The sequence below is a fragment of the Solanum tuberosum genome, unplaced genomic scaffold, assembly GCF_000226075.1.
Source record: "Solanum tuberosum cultivar DM 1-3 516 R44 unplaced genomic scaffold, SolTub_3.0 scf00490, whole genome shotgun sequence".
Classification (NCBI taxonomy): Eukaryota; Viridiplantae; Streptophyta; class Magnoliopsida; order Solanales; family Solanaceae; genus Solanum; species Solanum tuberosum.
Genome location: NW_006239413.1, coordinates 193,362 through 207,137, shown reverse-complemented (window position 1 = coordinate 207,137; position 13,776 = coordinate 193,362). Strand labels below are relative to the sequence as shown.

Below are 13,776 nucleotides of genomic sequence, written 5' to 3'. Positions count from 1 at the left end.
TCCTGGCATGCTCATCTTCCATAATAATTAATCCTTGACTAATAAGAGCACTACCTCCATACAAACCTTTGTTGTACTCCTCCCGTCCATATATTATATATTATTTTTAGGCTTTGTCTAGTCATAAAAAAAAATTATTTATTTTTTTGAATCATTTTTTATTTTATTCGAATATTGGTGTTTACTATAAAACTAAAATTCAACTTGAAGTTGTATTTCAAAGTAAAGTATAGCCTAGTCCCCTGTACTTGTACTTATCTCTATCAAGATTTCTTTTTATTTCTAATAAAAGACCGCTAGGCACTCTGGAACCGTTTGGCCATAGATTTTCCAAGTAATATTTGGAGAAAAATTTGACAAATAATGTTTGTCTATACAATTTGTCATTATTTGGCAAATATTTTTGGCAAATCTCATTATTTGGGATCTTTAAAATTTGAAATTTTACACCAAACTTTTATCTTTTATAAAAACACCCTCTATAATAGTTGTTTGCGTTGTATTACATATTTTTTTACATGAACACCAAAATAGTGATAAAATATTCAGTGAATATGAAAGTGATGATATGGTTGTTGATGAAAATGATGAACAATCGGCTTAGGGTAACAAAGTCATGTAGCTTTGTCTACTTCACAATGTATGGAATGATGCTTGTTGCACTCACTCCAAACTACCACATTGCTCCAGTGTCATGGACACTACTTGTTATTTGTTGCAAAGAAGATCCAATTGACTTGTAATACAAACATATGGTTAGTTTTGATAGTTTTTAAAACTTATGGGTATAAATCATATTTTTCTAAAAAGGTGAAATATGTTTCCCAAATACTATGGCCAAACATATGGTGAAATTTCACCCAAATAATATTTGCCAAAAATATTTGGAAATCTATCGCCAAACGCTAGCTCTGTCTATTGGTAAATTTTCCCCAAAAAATGGCTTTTGAAATTGCATTTAAGTATATTGTATATTGAAGTATGAACATTATTTCAAATATATTTTTTTTCAAAAATTATAACCAAACACAACTCAGTCTTCAACTCTAACTCCAATTCATAAATTCTAAATAAAAGATATAAATAGTTTGAAATCTATATATGGTCAAACATCTACTTAGTTTTTATATTTTATTTAAAATAAATTATTATTTACCTAATCAAGAAGGTATCAATTGTTTTTAAAATTAATTTATCGAAAATATATTTTACTTTTTAAGAAAGAATATTTTTTTGAAAAAAAAAATGCTCAAATTAAAAATATTATATAATATGAACAGAAAAAGTATTTATTTCCCATCGCCTTATGTCAAGAGAAAAATAAATAAATGTTTGGTTTGACTATTTAATTTAATTTCTGAAGATATATCTTCGTATGTCTGCGGTGACACCAAATCTTCATTGTGGTCCATGTCCCCAGACAAAGGAATAACAAAGATCAATAATTGTGCTTGGGTATTTTTATCATCTCCTAATTGACTTGAAAATGACAAAAGCAGTATTTTGATAATTCAGAACAATTTAAAATAGTCTCTTAAATATATTTCAAAGCAATTTATCAAAATTTTAACAAGTTTTATTTGCTAGATTTGAGGAAAAATGTAGATAAGAAAAAATTTAACAAAAAACACTAGAAGAGTTCCATCAAAAATCATCAACAGACTTGTCAAAATACAAATAAATCAATAGATTCATGAAAATCACTGCATTTTGCCAAAAATTACTGATACTCTCTCAATAAACATAAATTTCACTCTCAAGTGTGCACATATGCTAAAAGGTTTTATATTTGCATATTTAATTATGATCTTTGTACTAGTCAAAAAAATAAACAATTAAAAATAGCATAAGTAGCAATTTAAAAAGTTGCACCAAATTCTAAAAAATAGATCAAATTTAAAAGAAACTGCAAAAATATCAATTCTAAATGTGATTTCCTCCTGCTAATTCCTTTTTTATAAAAAAAACTTCTTTCACATCTAACAACAAATCTATTAAATATTTAATAAAAAACAAAAAAATGCTCACGTTTGGTGAACTTAAAAAATTAAAACTGCTTAAAAATATATTCAAGAAATTACTCTTTAAAATTGCTTAAAAAATATTCAAGAAATTACTTTGAACATAAGTATTTTTGTTATTTTCTCCCTAATTCAAGAAATCGTATCTTTTCTGTGTCGACCAATATTGAATATTTTTAAATTGTAGTTCATATATAGTAAGATTTCAGGTGAACTAATTTTCCAAATAATTAGAAGAACATTATATACTCTTAGAATATAATTAAATGAAGTTTACTTAAAACAAATCAAGATGACATCACGTTAAGTGTAGTGACATTGATAATGTCATTTTCATGAACATTTAATTGTCGGATATATTCTTTGGAATATGGTAAACTCATTGTCATCACCAGTATAATCTTCACTTCTTTTCTTTTCTAAGCATGTTTATCTCTAGATAAATTTTGATATAGATTAATTAACTTAGAAAGGTAAGAAAAATACAATATTAATGACATATTTGATTAATTTAGTGTTGGATCTTGTGACTTATGAAACATTGACAATCTATACATACATACTAAAAATTTGTATGATGTTAATTTGTGAGCCTTTGTTAAGAACTTTCGAAGAAATGGCAAGCATAGAAAATGGTCAAACATGATTTGTGTAGACTGATCAAGTGGATTAAGTGTAAATTAGAAGATGCCCTTTCAACTATATTTTGTTTCATGCACTTAATAAATTATAAAAACATAGTCAATGAATAGATGGGATGATATTGTAATTTTTTATGACCTTTTTAAATTCATGTAACTATTTTTTTATATTTACTTGTGGAAGAAATTCTAACATTGTACTATGCTTATTATTTGAAATTAGTTTAGTAAAAAAAAGAGTTGCACCTTATGCATGATGGGTCAAGGAAATGAGAATAACAGTTTAAGCTATAATTAGGTATGGGCATTTACTAGTTGGATCTTCTAGTTCTTCCTATTTGACTCAAAATCAATTGATCTGGCTAAGAGCATATTGATGAAGGCTCTAACAGGCTTTGTAGAACCGAATTCAACATAATATAGTGATGACTTGTGGCCAGGGGTGAAAGGACAACCAAAATTTGATATAGTTGATTTTATGCGAGATCTATTTTATAGTAGAGAGTATGATGTCAAAATATAGTTGATTTTATGCGAGATTTATTTTTTATAGTAGAGAGTATGATGTCAATGGCCCAAGATAAAGCACTCAATGGAGCCATATTGTGTTGGGCATTCACTTGAGCTAGAAAGTCTGCTAGTCATATACTAGAAGATTGAAGTCATATATTGAAGATTTTCCCCCGATCTCCAACCTAGGAATAACACTTAGATGTTTTGTTTTCATTTTCTTGGTTAAAAGCATGACATAGTATAGTAACAATGTTTTGTCCGCAGCTACAAAGTTCACCTTCCCTTGAAAATACTTCCCCATTATTTCTATATATGTCCACTTTTTAGCCTTTCGAAAACGCTCCTCTCCTTATCGTCAAGTGGATGAATGCTCATCTCCCTTCTTTTGAGGCTACACGCTTCTGCTTAGTATGTCGTTTATATGCTTTTTAATAAGTCAGAGACCCCTCTTTTTTGTCCTTCGTTTGTTTACGCACCAATCCAGGAGCTAAAAGACTCAATTCTTAAGACTCAAGATGCAACTTACGCTAGCCTTTGATCTAGTCGAGGTAGTACAAAATACCTCGCTTTAGAGCTTGATGAGAGGTTATAAAACAAGATTTACTGTAATGAATGTTACTAGTAAAACAAACATACAAATGTATACGTATTGTAGCTTCAAAAAAGAAATCTTGTTGAAATATTTTAGTGGTTCCCTACTCTGGTATACTATGACCTTTTCATCGCCGTTAAATCACTTTGGCCCACCAAATGACACAATCACAATTACTGGCTTGGCTCCCGTTTGCTCTGGTCTATATTCTCCTTGTGAGTCATCACCCTCATGTAACTATCTTGTCAGTTTGTGTATTGATCAACGTGCACCTATCATTGAAGGTGGGAGAATCTTTGGCTCTATCAAACATACAAGGGATTGGAGATACATTCAACTAATACCAAGTCATGGATTGGTTTCTTCAACCCTTTTTTTGTGTATTAGTATTCTATATGAATGACATAAGATTCGACTTGTTAGGTATTACAGAGGCTCAGTGAGCATCCTATCAAATCACTATACCATTTTCTTCTCTCCCATTTGGTCAATACAAGTTCACCTAGTACTAGCATCTTTACGAGAAAATTTATCGTAGGGGTGTTCAAAAAAATAGCTTAGCAACCACATTAACGTACAACTCTTAGGATGATTTTAGGTGGGTTCAATTTATTCCCTTTAGCTATATAATCATGCGATTTTTGAGAATTTAAAACTATAAAAGAGAATTATGTTAAAGTAAAATGTTCTAATTAGTAGAGTTTTGACTCATCTACTAATCTAAAATTGTTTGAGTCATACGACGTTGTCAGACTGTTGTATACTAAAGATAATAACTCAAGAATTACATTGATGGAGTGATGAAAATTATACCATAGTAGACTTGAATTTTCTTTCAAGAGAACGAAATATTTGCGTCTCAGTCTAAATATTTATTTATTCATTTCAATTCTTAACTATAATTTTTAATATATCCACCAACACTTCTAATTGATCTTATATAGTAATATTTATCTAAATTAATCGGGTAAGTTGGTTTTTGTCATAGAATCTAATGATTTTTAATCACCAGCACCCAATTTTTAAATATTTTGTGCCTTACACGAAAGTTCTAGCACAGGAAAAAACACTATTCAATAGTACATGCTTGACAAAGCTTAAATTAATTTATTTTTTTCAAAAACTCAATCATCATGTACTTTAGTGTTAATTTTTTATTAGCACAAATAGAAGTGGTACCAACCCTCTGATGTTAAATTTTGTCTTGGTCTAACACTAAGTGATAATTTGTAAACAATAATTGTCATTAGTTGATAATGGGATAAAACTATGTCACCTAATTAGTATATGAGGTCTATAGAAAAGTTTTAGAGTATTTAATTAGCTCTTAAGTTTGAAAGTACAATAATTTACACAAAAATGATATAAGAATGATGCTATCTAGACATATAAATACACTTGAGTATTTGTGATGGAACTTACTTGGAAAATCCGACTTCGTTTTCATTGTTTAAATTAACTAATTAATTAATTGAATTGAAAAAGAATAAAGGAAACAAAGTCAATTCACAAGTGAAATTGACTTGATTTGGCCAAAAAAGGCCACAAGAATTCTAATTAGTAGTACTTCCTCTATTCTATATTAGCTGTCAAATATCTGTGTCAAGTAATTGCAAATTTATACAATAAAACGTAAAATTTTATTTTTATTTTGCTCGTAAAATAAATTAGTTTTAAAAATAATTAATATTAATTACATTGAAAGAGTTAAAGCATAGAAAATACTTTTTATTTATCATTTCTTAAAAAACATGAAAAAGAATATGGAACTGGAAAATTACAAGTTCGTTCTCAATTCTTTCCTTTCATTTTTCATAAAGTTAAATATGTCTTTAAATATAAACTCAATTATTTTGTTGTCATTATCAAGCAGAGTACAATTTTAATTAGGGTCTAATTGAAAATATCGTAACCTATAGTATAATAATGAAAGAAGTTGCATCGAAATATATTGGAAGGGGTGCGTTTGTTTATAGGTAATATTTATTGTGGATTTATTTTTTGGCCATGATCATGACATTTCCATTTAAAATGCAATCATTGTCCAGACCGTTTTGTGCGTAGTAATATATTAATTCAATTGTAATATTAGGTTTTTTTTTTCTCAAAATAAACGTATAAAGATTGAGAGGGTCACTTTCTAAATATAAAATAAAATCAACAAATAAAAGCAAGTTGGACATGGCCAGCATTTTTGTTTTATTTAGGATTCTCTTTTTTCCATTCAAAGAATCTCAGGTTTGCTTGATGAGACGAATATAGATCGTGAGACATAGTTAAATCAAAATCGAAGGGGCGCTTGTTATGGCCTAGAGAGATTTGGAAGGATCGTTTCTTTGGTGATTCGAAGAGATTTAACATTAATTTGAACAAAACTTGTTTAACAAAGGAACATCCTGCAAGGCCAATCTCTTTGATTGTTCATAATTGGGCAGTTTGCGAAACCTCTCCCTGGGGCAAGCCATTATATAATCGAGGACACTCTCATAATGACTATTGAGAAGATTAATAATCAATCTCCAATATGCTCCTAATCAATCTCAAGTCCAATACCGAACTTAGACATGTACTACTAGATAGCCTTTTCAGTATTAAACGTGTAGTCATTTCACATTCAAGTGACGATTTGACTTTTTGACCTAAAAATTATCCTCTCAAAAGAATAGAAGGAAGGCATTAAAAGAATCTCTCAAGTCATTCTGATACCCTCATTATCTTCTCTTCTTAGAATATACTTCATTTGTCCCTAATTATTTATCCTTTTGAATAGGTACACCAAGTAAAAAAACAATGATTAACATATTGAGTTTACTATTTTACCTCTATTAATTATGAAGTTGATAAATTAAAAATTTAAGATTTTTAAAAATTTCTATCTTTTTCAAAGTAATTAATTGAGGGTAAAATAAATTTTAAAAAATTGATCTTTCTTGATTTGTCAAAATGAACAAGTAAAAATGAAAAATTGAACAAGTAATTAGAAAAGGCTCTGAACCTTCTCCTCACTTCTATTTTTCTTTATCTTCAATAATGTATATTCTTGTAATGGCTCATTGCCTTGACGTTTTGGCAAAAAAATAAAATAAAATTAACAAGATCGATTTTAATTCAATTATCTTTGAGTTTTTAAATAAATTTTACTGTTAATTGATGTCTGATAATTTTACCACACATTATTTTAATCTCATTACTTCAATATTTGTGGTTTGGAAGAGGATTTGAGAAGAAACGAAGTGGAATCGGACAAAAGAAATGAAAAAAATTGGAGGACAGAAAACTGGTGATTTTTTTTTTTCTGATGTTATTAAATTCACAATTGTGAATGTGGCTCGTAACGGGGAGATGCAAATCAGAAATTTACAATTGCAAATCAAGACTTGCAATTACAAAATCAATGTGTGAAAGTCAAAAGTCAAATACAAATATGAACCTCACAATTGTAAAAATTGGTGGAAAAACAGAATTATCACAACTGATAATCAAATTTTGTACACTGTTAAAATTCTAATAGAAATAAAATTTCACTTTTAATGATCACAAAATTTATATAAGGTGATCCAATAGCTTGAAAAACATATCTTCCATATCCTTGGCATAGTTGTATACATTTGTAGCGTATTAGACGCCAAAATGGTAGAAAGAGTACTACACAACCACAAACATTGATTGGATTATTCCCCCTCACTATCATTATCAATCGTTACCAATTGTTATCATGACCAGTCACTACAATACTAACCACGTCTATCTTAATATTTACTAGCAGTTCAGCACCATCATTACTAACACTAACACCAACAATTATCCCTATTACCACAATTACTAAACATAAATATTTTGTTTTTTCAAACTTAAAGAATAATTTTATTTTATTAAATTAATATATATTTTTAATATTTGATTGATTTGTTATTTAAAATTGTATATTTATCATGCTATAAATAAATAAACTATATATATTGAGGTTAAAAAACAAATAATCTTAATTAATTAAGTAATATTTAAATTTAAAACAATATTTAAATTATTTAAATAAATATATTAAGATGAAAACATTTTTTTAATCTCAGTAAAAACAAATAAACTTTATTGTGAAGTGCAATGATTACAAAAGGCCTAACCCATTGGTGGCCCTTAAAATTAGCACGAAATTTTATTTAGACACCTTAACTGGACGATGTTCATTTTAGACACTTTATGTTGGCTCCTATTGTGTCATTTTGACATTTTTTGCTTACATGACTTAGTAAGTGTAATACACTCGTTAACTGCGCGTGAAAACCCTATTCAGTCAACTTTTTAATTTTTTCTTCTTCATTTTAAGCCACTATTTTTGTAAACTTAAACATCCAACAATGGTTAATAAATATAGTTACAATAAGATGATGAAAAATATTTTAGAAATTTAAGAATAGACCTATTTCGAGATTTAGTATTAAATTATTCATGGACCGTGAGTAAGTGCGTGTGTGCCCAGATGTTATGCAAAAAAAGGGATTTGGACAAAAAAAATCAGGGAAGGAACGGGGGTGTCTGCAAGTGGATAGGTATTTGGAGAAGGCAGTGTGGGGTGGGAGCGGGGGGGGGGGTATGAGTGGATTTTATTTTATTTTTTGGGTAAAATTCCATATGTTATTCATTCATTGGTCACTTTTTATTTTTATTCAAAATTCATTATTTAAGAATTGTTTTTGACACAAATGACAAGTGTCATCATTTAATTTGTCACTTTACACATCATTCGCGAGTGTAATACACACATCTCATATAATTTTGTTGATTGAAAAAAAAAGTATCAAAATGACACAATTGAACTCTACGTGAGGTGTCTAGAATGAACATAGTCCAGTTAAGATGTTCAAGTGAAATTTCGTGCCAACTTTAAGGGGTCACCGATGGATTAGGCCATTACAAAGCAAAATTGGGTCATTATGTTATGGCAATTAAAAGTACAAGTGGAACGAAACTCCGCAGCCATTTCTTCCACTTTCTTGATGATCATTACCCAAATTAAATTCTACTTTTGTGAAAATTAATTGCATAATTAATTCTTTCATTATCATTAGCAGGATCACCACTCACCACTTCCAATGAGAAAGTTGAAGAGTTGCACAAAAGGAATCGAAAGGGACTTGCCAAAAAACTTATCTAAACTAACGAGTAATTAATCACCGATAAAATTAAAATCACTAGCATCCCATCTTAGATTTTTATTCCTAAATTAGTCGAGTGAACTATATGAATAATTTATAAGTATTTCACTAAAACTATATTAATGAAACTATTGTCATTAGTTTACTGTAATTTCATTTTATCTCTATTTGAAATTAATCTTAATTTACTCACTTGAAATGAAGGCCTCAAGAGTCATCCGCCATCTCATTGGAGTTGTTAAATGCTCCTAACTGTGTGTTTACAATTATTTTGTAAAATGAGAGACGTGCCGTTAACTGAGGGATCGTAAGTAGGGAAATTTCAATCAGTAATCAAGTTTTTTTTTGTAATTTATGACGTTTGTTTTTATTGATATAGTATTTTAAAAATAGTTTTTTATTGCTTAAAACTATATATCAAGTAATATGGACATGTGGCAAACTTATATTAATCATTATTTTTTAAGAAATGTGTAAAATTCAAAATAGACAAATAAAAGTGAATCGAGAAAATGTATTTTATTTTTCAAACTCTAGTACTACCTCAAAAGGAGTAATTCATTAGGTTATAAATTACTCTCTTCATTCAATAATAGGAGTAGTTGTTTACGATATTATTTTGGAATGTCCAACAATATTTATTCATTTTATAATATCAATGGATAATTTTATATTTAGTTTCTAATTTATCCTTATAATTAATTATAGTCATTTCTCTATTATATTTTTCAAGACATTATATTTATTATATTCAAAGAGTGACACTACAAGAAAAGTGTGAATTACATGAGGATTTTCTTGGGGGATTAGTATGAAAATCCGTAGGAAACTTATTTTTCTTGCAAATTTTCATACTAATCCCCAGGGAAATCCCCATGTAATTCACATTTTTCTTGTAGTGTGATGTAGTAAAATTACTCTTTTTATTTATAGTTTCTTAAGAAGTGTGCAAAGTCAATAAACGACAAATATTGTTGAAATATTAAATTGTAAATCAGCCATCAAGGAGTAGGAAAATTTATAGGGAATACGGAGAGTGAGGGGCCAAAATGGGTATAAAAGGGAGTGGGCTGCCAATTTATATTGAAAGAAGTAAGGTATTATCCTTGTCAAATTTTGCAAATTATAACCAACTGCTCACCTTCACTCTCTAACGAGACACCCAGAAATATAGAAATAAAGGTTTTTCTTAACGGCCCCCTTTCTGTGTCTGCTACAACGTCACGTAAAATACACCAATCTATTTATCTTTTCTCAAAAGTAAAGCTGCATTTCTACAAATATTTTACTTTCAAGTTTCAATAGATGATGATGGCGGTTAATGAACAAGTGAGAATAGTAATCAGAGAATTCAACGCGAACAAAGATTGCAGGCAAGTGGAAGAGGTAGAAAGAAGATGTGAAGTTGGTCCAAGTGGAAAACTCTCTCTTTTCACTGACCTTTTAGGTGATCCAATTTGCAGAGTTCGCCATTCCCCTGCTTATCTCATGCTGGTACATCTATTCATTCGATGAATTAAACTTTGAAATTATAAATAGTAAGTTGTGTTTTATTGTCCTCCAGTTTTGGTTTGATGGTGTGATGATTAACAGGTGGCAGAGATAGTAGTGGGAGAAGAAAACAGGGGAATAGTAGGGATGATAAGAGGCTGTATCAAAAGCGTTACGTGTGGAAAGAGACTGTGGAGGAACAATCACGATTTCCCCAAATTGTCTCATCAACAACACCGCCCTGTTTTCACTAAACTTGCCTATATTTTAGGCCTTCGTGTCTCTCCTCATCACCGGTAACTTAACTAATTTTCTTTCTATTGTTATTTTATATTTTTCAAGAAAGTATGTTTCACTTTTATTTTTTGTGACCAAATAATTGTTTAGTATTTTACTAAATCACACACATTCTAATGACCTCGTATTTTCTTTATAATATATTATAGTTGGCTCTCTACCTATATATATTATATTATAATAATAATTATATAGTAGAGTTGTTTATAACATCATAACAAGTTTTTGATAATGGTTCAAATTATACCCCTAAAGTTCAATTTATGTATATTATTTTAATTTACGCAAAATATTAGCTAGTTGATTTTCATAAGTCGAATTAAATCACATGATTCGAATAATATAGTTAGTGTCGTTTAACATAATGGACATACATAGAAAATTGGTGCATATAATAGTTGTACCTAGTGCACGTGCATGCTGATTATATAAATAGTTTCTCCGTTTTAATTTGTTTATCTTGCTTTTAATTTTTTCAAGTAAGTTATTTAAAAATATTAAACAAATTCTTGATGATCGTTTCAATTATAATCAAACAAATAAATTAAAACAAAAAATATTTGTTATACTATCAATATCAATGCACAAAAATTAAACTGAACAAACAATAACAAATATGTGAATCATGTTTTCCTTTTTCAGGAGAAAGGGAATAGGGTTGAAATTGGTACGGAAGATGGAAGAATGGTTCAGAGAAAATGGCGCTGAATATTCATATATAGCTACTGAAAACGATAACCATGCTTCTGTGAAACTCTTCACGCACAAATGCGGTTACGCCAAGTTCCGCACTCCATCCATTCTGGTGCAACCCGTTTTTGCTCACCGGGTCAAAATCTCAAAAACGATAACCATCTTCAAACTCACCCCGACTGAAGCCGAAACTCTGTACCGCCATAAATTCTCCACCACAGAGTTTTTCCCAAAAGACATCGATGCAATTCTCAACAATAAACTCAATTTAGGTACTTTTCTAGCAGTTCCAAAAGGTACATTTTCTTGTAATTGGCCAGGTATCAACGAGTTCTTAACGAATCGGCCCGAGTCATGGGGTGTACTCAGTGTGTGGAACTGTAAGGACGTGTTCAAGCTCGAAGTTCGAGGCGCATCGAGGATGACGAAGGGTTTAGCTAAAACGACCCGTTTAATGGACCGGGCATTTCCATGGCTAAAGGTTCCATCTGTACCTGAAGTTTTCAGGCCTTTTGGGTTTCATTTTATGTATGGGCTTGGTGGGGAAGGCCCATTATCCGTTAAGTTAACTAAGGCCCTTTGTGATTTGGCCCATAACTTAGCGGCTGAATCGGGTTGCGGAGTGGTGGTGACGGAAGTAGCAAGCTGCGAACCGCTTAAATTAGGAATTCCTCACTGGAAAAAACTATCATGCGACGAGGACTTATGGTGTATAAAACGATTAGGGGAAGACTATAGTGACGGGTCTGTGGGTGACTGGACTAAATCACGGCCTGGTCTTTCTATCTTTGTTGATCCCAGAGAATTTTAACTTTTTTTTTATTTTTCATATTTGGTGTTTGATATCTGCATTGAAGCTTGACTAATTAAAACTGTACATATATGGTCCCTATTTGGAGAAAGCATGGCATACTCATGGCTTGATCTTAAGATTGAAAAAGCAGCCTTCATCCACTACGATCACATGTGTTAGAGAATTTTAACTTTCAATAAATGATATATCTTGTCTTGTAGATTTGGGTAAATATAATTTACAAGTCAACTTTTTTCCTTTTTGGAATTAACTTTGTTTTGTAGAAGATTTAGAGGTGAAAAGAAACAAAAAAGAGACTGGGTACAACACTTTTTGATTGTTGTTGTAAAGGGGTGTGTAAATATCACTTTGTTTCTAGATAATCTTCATATGTTATATTTGGCCATTTGGGATTAGATTGTGGTTGTAAAGGGGTTTGTAAATATCCCTTTGTCTCAACATATTTAATCTTCATATGTTATATTTGGCTATTTGGGATTCTAATCTCTTAGACTTTGCATTTACCTACTTCTAGATCTAAAAAATAAGTGCCGTAATTGATGGAAAGAGTATGTAACTATTTGCGAATCAATTCACAATATATATATATATTCTGAATTGATTTGCAAATAGTTACATACTCTTTCCATCAATTACGGCACTTATTTTTTAGATCTAGAAGTAGGTAAATGCAAAGTCTAAGAGATTAGAATCCCAAATAGCCAAATATAACATATGAAGATTAAATATGTTGAGACAAAATAAAAACAAAAAAAAAATGTCTTAACCACAAATAAAAACAAACAAAATGTCTTCTATTTTCAATTTTTTTAAATTTGTTCTATGCACTGATTCACACACAATAAAGTAATCGGTTAATTTTTATAATAAATACTAACTTGATAAAACTAATAAACTAATCATATTTAAGCTTTTTTTATCGATATGAATTGTGGTCGAATGGTTGAGATCTCCTCATTTTTAATAGGATTTTGGTTTGAGCTTCGAAATGGAAAAGAATTTATTGGAAGCGCAATTCCTTGCTAGAAATGAGTTCTTCAAAGCACAAATTATGATTAGTGAGCTCCACGATAGATATTGGTGAGTTAGACTCATCCTTAACCTAATTTGACATGGTACCAAAGCTAGATCCATTTGATGTGGACCTTCGTAATCATGGATAGTTTTAAAGATGAAATACCTTCATTCATTCTATGAATATGCACCTAATCAGATCAAATTACTTAATCTCACATGAAAAGGGGTAATAAATGGAATAAACCCCAATCGATTAAGAACAAGAATCCTGAACTTCTTATTTTAACAATCGAACAAAAAAGATATTTAGTGACAACCATTTCATTATGTATACATTTATCATAATAGAAAACAAGGGGCGACTCTACTATGTGGGTTTTTTACTTTGTTCAAAAGATGTTGGAACTGAATGCAAGTTGTGTCATGATATGTTTATCAAGTCTTCATTCAGATATGATATGTCTGTTCTAACTCCTTTGATTTGTCTTATATTAGTTTTTCTCTTAAACCACAGTAACACTCTTTGTTTTCTTGACACAACAAC

At 30.0% G+C, this 13,776-nt stretch overlaps 1 protein-coding gene across 1 annotated transcript; it reads left to right on the top strand.

The window, feature by feature from the left end:
- Positions 1 to 9,989: 9,989 nt before the first annotated feature.
- LOC102589748 (probable N-acetyltransferase HLS1) lies at positions 9,990 to 12,610 on the top strand. Its single transcript, XM_006364354.2, has 3 exons — positions 9,990 to 10,414; positions 10,514 to 10,707; positions 11,351 to 12,610. The coding sequence occupies exons 1-3, from the start codon at positions 10,226 to 10,228 to the stop codon at positions 12,210 to 12,212; spliced, it is 1,245 nt and encodes a 414-aa protein (XP_006364416.1). The 5' UTR covers positions 9,990 to 10,225; the 3' UTR covers positions 12,213 to 12,610.
- The last annotated feature ends 1,166 nt before the right edge of the window (positions 12,611 to 13,776 follow it).